The 11079-nt window shown below is 43.9% G+C and overlaps 2 protein-coding genes across 2 annotated transcripts; one reads left to right on the top strand and one right to left on the bottom strand.

The window, feature by feature from the left end:
- Positions 1–343: 343 nt before the first annotated feature.
- On the bottom strand, positions 344–3239 carry PtA15_18A329 (uncharacterized protein; the record flags this gene model as incomplete). The annotated part of the gene is made up of 6 exons (XM_053164858.1): positions 344–805; positions 899–977; positions 1061–1560; positions 1645–2291; positions 2380–2970; positions 3083–3239. The coding sequence occupies 6 exons, from the start codon at positions 3237–3239 to the stop codon at positions 344–346; spliced, it is 2436 nt and encodes an 811-aa protein (XP_053028826.1).
- Positions 3240–9443: 6204 nt separating this feature from the next.
- On the top strand, positions 9444–10269 carry PtA15_18A328 (uncharacterized protein; the record flags this gene model as incomplete). Its single annotated transcript, XM_053164857.1, has 3 exons — positions 9444–9686; positions 9756–10077; positions 10232–10269. The coding sequence occupies 3 exons, from the start codon at positions 9444–9446 to the stop codon at positions 10267–10269; spliced, it is 603 nt and encodes a 200-aa protein (XP_053028825.1).
- Positions 10270–11079: the final 810 nt, after the last annotated feature.

Genomic DNA, 11079 nt, shown 5'->3' with positions numbered 1-11079 from the left:
GTTTTTTTGTCAATTTTGAGCATCAAAAAATGCAATTTTTCCAGGGGCCCTCAGCACTCAACTAAACTTAAAAAAAAATCTGATCTTATATATTGTTCCTGATGTTTTCACTAATGTGATGAAAATATATTAGGTCTTCATAATTATCATTGGTTTGAGATCTTAGATTATAACATTCATCTATTCTACATCCAAACATGAGAAAACAGGGTGAAAAATACAACACATGTACGCCAAGTAGTCACATTTACATAAGTAGAATAAGTTTATTATGTCAGAAAGAAATTGAATGATGGATTTAGCCAATAAGGAAATTGCGGACTCCTGGTTCAAGAGGAAGAGTTCACTGGGCAGGCCTGGGAGTAATGCGCTCTAAAACATTCTTCATCATTGAGCTAGGTTCTGTACAAATTTTGAGACCCTCGATGACAACCCGTTGTTGAGAATCGAGCCACTGAGCATCATAAAGCACTTTCGACAGACCTGGGGGGGGAGCAATAGCGCTGTCTATGGGTGAGATGAGTCGCCGCCGGATCCGTGGGAGGTTGCCCTGGCGGCTCTTAGGATTTCCATGTTGCAGTTTTGCTCGTTGATCATCAAGCCACTGGAAGATGGTGGTGAGATCCTTACTACGCCAAGGAAGGCGTTGGACTTTACAATATTTCTGGACATTTTTGGCGGTCGAACTTTCTACTGGGGCAGTAACCTCGTCATCCGTCTCGTCTTCACTGCAGCACCCATGAAGGGCTGGTATTAGTGCATGTAGGTTGGCTTCTAAAGCTGCTTCAACACGCAAATTCTTTAGCTGAGGTATCATAACACCCTCAATGCAAACCAGGTCAGGCGACTCATCAGAAAAAATGCCGCTTTTGTCACAGTGAGGTTGAGCGCAACTCACATGAACCCTTCGGGCATTCCTGGCTTGCTTTGCAGCTTGCACCGTCTGTTTCTCTGAGTCCCATTTGGACTCGCGGTAACTAAGAAGAGGAAACAATCCGTGAAAATCGAAAATTAAAACCTGCCAAGTACGGATTTTGAACTGGTAGAAAGATGCGCTCACTTTTGCGCCAAGCGGTCTTGGGCATAACCCCGAAGGCCCTTTAAGATGAAGTCCGGCTGACACTCGTGCGGCTGGAGTCCTTGGTACTCCTTACATTCAACAAGAGCTACAAATATGTCTTGGGCCAATTCCAAGCAAAATGTATTCAAAGGGGAGCTTAACGGGGCCGTGAAGTCGAGACGGAAGCGTTGCATTCCTTTGGCCTTCATCATGTCGTGCATAATCTTCAGCTCTTCCTGCGAGGCGTCTGGATGACCCGGGCCGTGACAATACGGATATTGGGGGTCTAGAGGCTCAGTGGGAGAGCTAGAAGATGCCAAGTCGGTATCTTGGGATTCATTTCCAGCGGCTTCAGGCTCCGATTGGGTGTCATTCACATTTTCGAGCCAGCGTCTACTCTCTGCGGCAGTGGGTGGAGACGGTGGTACTCTGGGTGGGCCTTTGTTGGGACCGGTGGGGCAAATGCCAAAGAGGGCCTGGAAGTGATGGATGATGAGATCCTAGGTCCATAAAAGACAGGAATAAAATTCACTACGCGGAATGGGAGGAAATTGATACGGTGATCAGGATGGCGATGTGCTTACCTTCAGTGTTCCTCCTCGAGGCACCGCAGACTGTTTATCAGACTTTTTTTGGCAAGGCCTCCCACCTTGCTTGGCAGATTGGCCGAGGCTGAGTTGATCAGAAAGGATCTCGAACCGTTCATTTAGATCTCGTTGATGAGTAAGAATTGAAGCCAAGTCTTCGCATACAGCATTCAAGCCTTCGCGCACAGCATTCAAGTCTTTGGAATGCGCGGCTAGTATCCGAATAATTTGAGTTTGTTGGAATGCCGGCAATTGTTCTTCCCGGTTTGTGGCCGAATGACCAGCTGTTGGTGTCTCATTGTTGTCGGCACGCAAGACACTCGCGGGGTTTTGATTGTTCAAGTTGGAACGGTTTGCAGCGCGGGAAGGGGAAGGGGGCAGATTTGTCGGGTTGTTGTTGCAAGGTGTATGGAGATCAATCAGGTCATTGGGGCTAGATGGGTGGCCGAGAGGTGGCTGGGCTGAGCTGATATGTTGAGTGTCTGGGGAAGTTCCAGGTCTAGGACGTCTTTCATTATTCGTGGGAGTAATGTCATGGTCTGAGTTTGGTTGAGCTTGCGAATGATGGGATTTGGGTGTTGGAGTGTTGCCAGGGGGTGCCGAGGTGGCGGTGGGATCGTGTGGGACCCGTGACAGTTGTTTAACTAATATATATTATATGTGGAGGCCTGGTTAATGAATGCATTCAGATATGTCTAAATAAGACAAAAAAGACGAAAATTGAAATCTTACTTAAGGCAGCATACACGATGCACAGCTGGATCATTTCAATCCTGGATTTGCCTACTGTACTACATCCTACGCGGAAAAGAACGTCTGCGAGCTGCAAATCAGACACTTGGGAGAAATGAGACGTCAGGTCAGCATTGGGCTGCCCCGGAGCAGGTAAACTGAAGCTCCAAGGGAAGTTTGCCGAAGGCCCTGTTGGAAACGGAGGACATCGAAATGTAAACTCGGTTTGATGAGAGGGCGGAGGCTGATTTTGGAGGACATCGGGTGCTTGTCCGCGACGAGGTCTCTTGGTTGCTCCCCCTCCCCGGGTTTTCTGGGGCCCTCCCCGTTTCTTCTGTGGCGGTCCTCGTTTCTTCTGGGGCCCTCCCCGTTTTTTCTTGGACTTCGGTCTCTCGGATGGCTCGGAGTCGGAGTCGGACGGATCGTCAACAGTGCTTTCTGTCTGAGTTTCTGATTCTGATGGAGTCCGATAGCTACTACTGCTAGGACTGCTAAGAGCTGTATTTTTACGCTTGGTTGGTCTGACGCGCGAGGTGGGTGGGCTTGGCAGGTTGCCGCGTGGAGATTTTTGTCGAGATATTCGTGCGGCTCCTAATTTGGGCATTGTGTCAAGAAATAGAATTAAAGGCCCAGAGGATTAGTGAGAAATGATTGATGATGTGTTCTCCAATCTCGCGGAAGAAGTATTAAGAAACATCCATACCTTTAGCGGGGGCATTCAAAACTTTGCCCGAACGAGTTTTCCGAACTTCAGAGACATTCGAATCCAGCTCCTCCACAGTTAGAATCGGAGGAGGGTCGCGCTCAGTAGAAGAAGGGGGTATTCCACCTGCGCGCTTTTGGGTAGGCCTCTTGGTCATAGTCAGATTGCGGCTATGTAGAGCTGATGTTAATGTTGGCTGTAGATTAGGCAAGCTTTGGGCGGCAAACAAATATAGATAGCAATACTATTACGGAAAAAACGATGATCGGCAGACTTCGTTCATGATGCATTACCTGAGAGTGGGTGTCTTATGGCTCACTCATAGAAGGTCGGTCACTGGGTCATGGGAGAAAAATCAAATATTTAGCGATCGGGAGCAAGAATTCCAGGCTCTAAGGAAGTTGATGCCTTTGAATACATACAGGAAGTTGCCAGAAGATGAGATGCTGCCGATAATTTCACATGATTGAGGAGGTAGGATTTCAGCATCAAACGGCAAAAAGGCTACGCAAAGGGGAGCAAAAAAAACGCACCACCAGAACAATGGAAAAGCTAACTGATGCATACATAGAGCTTGCAAAGGAATGTGAGCGCTGGGTTTTGCACAGCCAAGAGTTGCCATTGTAGAGGTCGTGGCAGACAAAAAATTAACTGCAGCAACCCCAGTTATCATCACTCTACCGACCAAAGGGGAGTTGGCCAATCATCTTCCTTGTTAAAATCAGACGGTGAAACTCCTTTTTTGCAAGCTTATGCTTGCATGGAACATGAAAAAGCGCAAGTTATCCACTCTTTGATACCCAGCGCTGCCCAGAATTGCTGGCTTCCTGTGACTGACGCTGAAATCAGGCCTGAAGTTTATGAATCACCACGTCAATGATCATGGCTTTCCTTGACCAAACCTTTGCCTCAACCCAAGGAACCCAATCAGTCCCCAGATAGCGGTTAGTTTTTTCTGCCCTTTTGTTTTGCTGATTGCGTCTTTGTTGTACTTAATTTGTTCCATTGACCCCCAAAACAGCAGCTAAGAACGCTCTTGACGGCAACGCCAACGTAGACAAGCCACCACAAACTGAGCAAAGCATGAAATCCCTTCTTGACGCAATGATCTCAATGCATCGAGACACTCTTAGCTTTTTATCAGGATCAGCAAAGCCCTCACCTGTTTTCTCCCCCAATTTCTTTGCCAAACCTAGCAGCTCTCTTGCGAGTGGGAAGCTCTCTACCGCAACACCTTTGATTACAATCACATCACCTACCCCGCAATCTGCACCCACATCGCTGTCCTTTAATATATCCTCATTTGTCCCAAGAGCTCCTTTGATCTCGTCATTCAAAAACTCTGCAGGACCAGCTGGCCTCTTCACCTCGAAGGCTGCATTTCAGTCTGACAGCTCACCCATGCAAGCAAGCCCTGATCCTGCTCCAAAGTTCCTGTCATTGGTTCCGTCAGACAAGAGGCCAGTCATCCATCCTTGGGGCCATCCGTATGGGGTAACAAGGCATGCCAGACCCTCATCAGCGCAACCAACTGGACCTGCAACTCTCACTCCCAACGGTAAGACTCATCAACACAGTTGGTAGGATGGAAAAAGGGAACCAACTAATCCCCTCTAACTTGAGCTTTTCAGATGCACAACCCAGCTTGTCAGCATTAAGCTTAGACTTGACTGGTTTCAACTTCAGCAAGTGCATTGATGCCTTTTCAGACAACCAGTTCTGATATGTGACATCTGTATGGGTAACTGCATTGCGGCGATGCAAACAAGTAAAACTGATGCCCATTATTAAGGATCAGCTTTGGTGAATGGAAAGAATCCGCCATCTTTATCTGGCTGCAAAAGCAAAACACTTGTTAACTCCTTGTCCGAATCGAAATCCACGAACTCCTTGTCCGAATCAAAATCCAAGACAACTGCTGAATCTCCCACACGACTTGGCGGAGAAAGCAACACAAATATCAATCTCACCCCATACCCCGCTCCTGCCTCTCCCACCAGTAACTTACTCAGCCAGGAAGGTCTAGTTGCTGACAAAAATGAAAAAAATTGCCTCCAATAGCCCTCCCCTTGATATAAAAGCAAGGCCAACAATTAGCAAAGGATTGATCCATTCCAGTCAAACCGGTAAGATGATTATCTTCTTAATCTTCCTTCAAGTAAGATTGACCAAAGCTTTACACCAGGGGAAGAAAAGCTCGAGTTGACCAGCCAACAATCCCCAGAACAGCTTGATTCCGCTGCAACAGGTAGGATGATTTTGACTCAAGCCTTCCTGCGAAGAGTATCAACCAAAAAAATTTTCTGCCATTTCAGACCAACCAAAGAGCGCCAAAAAAGGTGAAGCCAGGCGTTTGAGGCTCGAAAACATCAAGAAGAAGAAAGAAAAAATCAAAATGAATCAGTCCGCCTCTTGTAAAGGTAAAGCTAAGGCCACTGACAACTCCAACTTGAATCAACAAGAGCTGGCAAATGCTTTGACTGAGTCAATTGTTGATTAAAACTATTCTGCATAAATTTAGTTGGTCACTGCTTCTCAACACCCATACAATCATAGTCTACATGTTGAAAGTTGTCTGGTACAACAAGATTTCTGTCTTGTAATTCTTCACTTGGTTTGATTTCCTTCCCTACAGGGATTGAATATCATATGTGCTTTTTCTGTCACTGTTCACCAGGAAAATATAATAGTCAGTTGATGACAAGTGACATTACACCAGCTCAAGCCAGCTAACCACCATCTATCCAATATCTATCCACTATCTACCCCAATCTCCAACCATCTCCTCAACTTCCAGAATTTACCAAGGAGGTCCTGTTCAGTTTTTGATGAGCCCAACTGATCCTCAGTTCTGTCCAGCTGATACTCAGCTTTGGTACCCAGCTCATACTCAGCTTTTCTGCCCAGCTCATACTCAGCTTTTTCACGCAGCTCACTCTCAGAATTGGGATAAAGCCTTTTGATCAGTCCTTTCCCAGGTGATGCTCAGCTTTTTACTATTTCTGGCACAGCTGATGCTCAGCTTTGTACCAGTCCTTGCTCAGCCTTCTCCTAGTCCTGTCCCAGCTGATGCTCAGCTTGCTGAGTATCAGCTGAGCCAGGCCAGGGAAAAAGATAGGAATCAGCTTGGACAGGATAAGAGCTGAAAATCAGCTAGGCTAGGGCCAAAGATGAGCATCAGCTGAGCCACAGTCAAGGCTGAGCATCAACTGTGCCAGGGTCAAAGATGCTCATCAGGTGGCCAGTTCCAAAGCTGAGCATCAGCTGGGCCAGGGGAAAAACTGAGCATCAGCTGGGCCAGGGCCAAAGCTGAGCATCAGCTGGGCCAGGGCCAAAGCTGAGCATCATCTGGTTTTTTCACATTGAGTGCTTTGATCCTGACACCTATCATGTGAGCCCCGGATGTGCTGGTGGAGAGGAGCAGCATTGGAGCAGTGTTGGAGCTGAAAACAAAGCTGTGTCATGTCACTTGCCATCAAGTGACTACTTCTTTTCCCTGGTGGTTTCCTTCTTGTTTTCTCATGTTTTTTTTTTTGATGATGATATGAATAATAATGAGCCAAGTTTAGCCACAAGTTGATATGAAATCCAAAGAAAGTTTGTAAATGAGAGTGATGTGGATGTGTGACCATAAAGTGTTATTCATGCAATTGTGTTTTAATCTTTGGGTCAATGATCTCATCATGTTTTCCACTTTGCATGTAATTTCAGTTGGGCCACTTCAAATTAACCATATAACTGTGGTTCAAAAGCTGAAATGGGGCCAGAATGCCCCTTTTAAGTGGTGTTGCCAAAATTACTCATAATTTCACTATTGCAAGAGGAATTATAAATGTTCAAGATGTTTCTGCATTCAATTATATTGATTTTGGATGTACTGATTTTTCAGTTGAGCCAATTACGGCTGTGTCATTGTGGTGAGCAAGCCAAAATTGAGCCATGATGGCATTTTTAAGTGGTTTTCTCAAAATTATTCATCATTTCACTGTTTCAAGAGGAATGATGGATGTTAATTATGATTCTTTGTTTAATTATAATCATTTTGAATGCATAGGATTTTTATTTTGGCCACTCTCAACTGTACAATTGTGGTTAACAAGCCAAAATTAAGCAAAAATGGGCTTTTAAAGCAGTAATTTCATTGTTGCAAGTGGAATTATGAATGATGAATATGATTCTAGCATTTGATCCTCTTCATTTGGAATACATGGAAATTTCATTTGGGCCACTGACAACTGTGCAATTGTGGTTAACAAGCCAAAATTGAGCCAAAATGGCATTTTTTAGCAGTTTTATCAAAATTAATCATATTTTCACTGTTTCAAGAGGAATTATGAACGAGAAATAGAATTCTTTATTAAAATAGCTTCAATTTGAATGCTTGGTATTTTCATTGGGGCCAATAATGATGCTGCAATTGCAGTTAACAAGCCAAAAAAATTGCCAAAATGGCCTTTTGAAGCAGTTTTCCCAAAATTCCTCAAATCACACTACTGCAAGAGGAATTATAAATGTAAAATGTGATTCTGCATTCAAATATCTTCAATTTCAATGCTTTGAATTTTCATTTGGGCCAATAATGATGCTGCAATTGCAGTTGACGAGCCAAAAATTTGCAAAAATGGCCTTTTGAAGCAGTTTTCCCAAAATTACTCATAATCTCATTGTTGCAAGTGGAATTATGAATGACAAGTATGATTCTGCATTTGATTCTCTTCATCCGGAATACATAGGAATTTCATTTGGGCCACTGACAACTGTGCAATTGTGGTTAACATGCCAAAATTGAGCCAAAATGGCATTTTTTAGCAGTTTTATCAAAATTAATCATATTTTCACTGTTTCAAGAGGAATCATGAACAAGAAATAGAATTCTTTATTAAAATAGCTTCATTTTGCATGTATGAAAATGTGGGTTGGGCCATTGTAAGCTACTTAGATTGAAGATAATGAGGCAAAATCCTGCTAATGGCAATTTTTCAAAGATGCATTTTGACATTGAGGATCTGTAAATTTACAACTATACCAAGTCAAATGATTTTTCAATTCACTAATTTTCATTTGGAGCTCTTGAAAAAAAAACGCAACCGCTATATGTCGAACCGCTATACCATGACATTGAACCGCTATACATGCATGTAAAGTACATAATGTTTGTAGTGCTGCTGGCTTGATGGACCCACCACCCCAACCAGTCAATATCATTGCCGGTATGTTTGACTTCAATGTCGTGATTCTTGATAAACCAGAGGCTTGCTCAGATACCCTTGTACCCCCATCCCACCCAGCTGTACCACAAATTTCAGATTTTGCATACGCCTCTGCCCAAGCGCAAAGGACTGCAGCATAAAAACCATGCACAACTGGCCGACCAAAGACATCCGCTTCCTGCAAAGGAGCCATCCCTTTTGAGAATCCTCCGTACAGAGTCTCAGTCCAATGTGGTTTTGAAGTCAGACAAAGAAATAAGTGGCTGCCTGGCCAGGCACCAATGTGTGTTTCTGCTTGGGTTTTCCCTGGTGATCCCAATTTGCATCAGAACCTCCTTCTTGAACTTTGCAAGAGGCACAAAGGAGTGATGGAACTTCACCTCAAAAACTACAATGGTGATGGTCGCGTATTCTTCTCCGAGAAACACTTCAAGTATTGCCAACTTGGTACCTGGAAAGGTTTGATTGGTTGTTGACCAAGAGGGATTTATCCAATTTCTCAAGGAAAAAAAAGCAATTGATCTCCTCTTGGACTACAATAAGTTTGAGGACCACAAGCTGGATACAGAAGAACAACTTGCAACTGAATTAGAGGCCAAGCAATATAGCTCAAGGTCTGGATCAACCACAACCATCAACAGCCGGGCTGCCACACCTTTGATTGCTATGAAACAACTGGAAAACCCAATTGTTCAAACCCCTAGTATTCTTTCAAAAGCCTTCCTTGCAGACTGTGAACAAACCAGCACCACCAGCTTTAGACTTGCATACCAGAGAAGATTTGTCCAATAAAACTTTGGCAGCTGGACCTGGAAGGAGTTTCCTGGAATTGCAAACAAAATCAAGCAAGCATGTTCACAAGACGTTAATTACCATTCAGCAGTCACCTCCATGTGTGTATGACACCATAGTTCAAATAATACAGTCAACTTTGAACTCACAGAAATATTTTGTTTTCAACAGGGATTTCACCGCGCATTCTGGATCCCAAGGGTCTTTCTTGGGACCGTTTTGGGACTCCAGAGCATTCAAGCACCTTTCATGGCCATGAAGATATAGGCTGGGAAGATGGCCTCCAAACCAAACTTGATCCAGATGGCTTATACGCAAAACTAGGAATCTGCTCCTACCGTGTCTACTAAAACAAACTCATGAGCACCAAGACAACCAGCAAGATTATTGAGGCGGAGATATTGGACTCCAGATTAATCTACCCAATGATAGCCGAATACACTCTGATTCAAAAACGGCTCAGCTACAATACCTATTTCACTGAACCCAATTACGCCATGAGAACTTATGCAGTTTTGAGGCAATTCATGGAAATGTACTGTCAAGTCATTGCATCCTCCACTGCTTCCCCAGAAGAGAAAAAGTTGGCCTCAACATTACGGGTGAGCTGTCCATCATACTGTCTCCTCCTACACCTGCAACAGATACTGATCATGACCTGATTCCTAAAGATCATTGATGGCTTCCCGGTGCATGACAACAATGAGCGTGGAGAAATTTACGATTATTTTAAGTTTAAAGATGATAATGATTTGATTGATGTGCCAGATCAACAGGAAGGAATTCCGGTAAATGCAACCAACAATGAGACTGATATCTTTGATCAGTATACCAATGAAGAGCCCCGGCGCGTGTTCTTCTCCCAGGAAAAGATCAAAGGCTACTGGGCACTCCTGCTGCCAAGTACAGAAAGCTATGGAATCTTGGATACCTCAAGCCCCATCAAACAGATCTTGCATTCCTTCCAACACTGGGTATATGCAACTACTGCCGGTCAGTTGACAATCACTAATTTCAAAGGAAACCCACCCTTGATCACAAAGCCAAAGGTGATCAATATGAACCCCAAGTCAGCCAAAATATACCTATATCCAGCAAATAGAAATTGTTGATCAAATTTCTGATTGTTTCCAAACCTTTTACACAGATCCTACTGGCACCAATGCCAAGATACCAAGAGAATGATGGCACATTTCCAAGTTGTGTTGTGTGTTGGGAATTACCCCCTTGGCCAAGATTGAATGGGCTCCGGAAGCCAAGTCATTACAACTCCATCAAGAATACAACCTCAACAATATCAACCAAAAGTCTGCAAGGCCCCAGATGACTTTGCATCAGCTTGAGCTTGTTAGTGTTGTAAGACAGGGCCAGCTGGCTCTTCAGGCCCATTTGTTTTAGTTCCCCCCTGCCCTGATTGTTTTCTACATTTATGGTTTCAATTATAATAACCATCATTTGTCTTCTTGGCCCTCCGCATGCAAAAACAAAGAAATAAACAAATCTTTGATCTTGTGCAGATAAATGGCAGTTTCACCAAGGGGGATATGATATAAGTATTTTTATGTGTGGAATCAACACGCCTCTGAACCATAAAAAAATGCCACCAAGAAGATGAAAAATGGTTTGGTTTGACTGAGAAACCAATCAAAACAAACCAAGCTATTTATTACTACTTGACAGATGTATCAGGAGGAAAACATGTGAACATTTGAAGAGAATGAAAGAAGTGGCAAAGTGCATTCTAAGTGTTACTTGTCAGGAATTCAACGTCCCCAAAATGCATATCTGTCTTCTCCTTGAAGTCACCATGGGTTACTCTATCAGATACTGTGGTTACCTTGGCTGCAACTTGCATTGACATGCTAGTTCTAGTGAAGTTGCTATTTCCAGTGTCTTTTGGCAGGAGAGTCCTGTGGAGATTTTCTTGTTGTTGGAAAGTCGCTTGGCACATAACATCAGGCTAAAACTTGATCCTAAACTTGCATTCTGGAAAAA

The sequence above is a fragment of the Puccinia triticina genome, chromosome 18A (genome assembly GCF_026914185.1).
Source record: "Puccinia triticina chromosome 18A, complete sequence".
NCBI classification, from domain to species: domain Eukaryota; kingdom Fungi; phylum Basidiomycota; class Pucciniomycetes; order Pucciniales; family Pucciniaceae; genus Puccinia; species Puccinia triticina.
The sequence above is the reverse complement of the archived record's forward strand: the minus strand, read 5'-3'. Positions and strand labels throughout refer to the sequence as shown.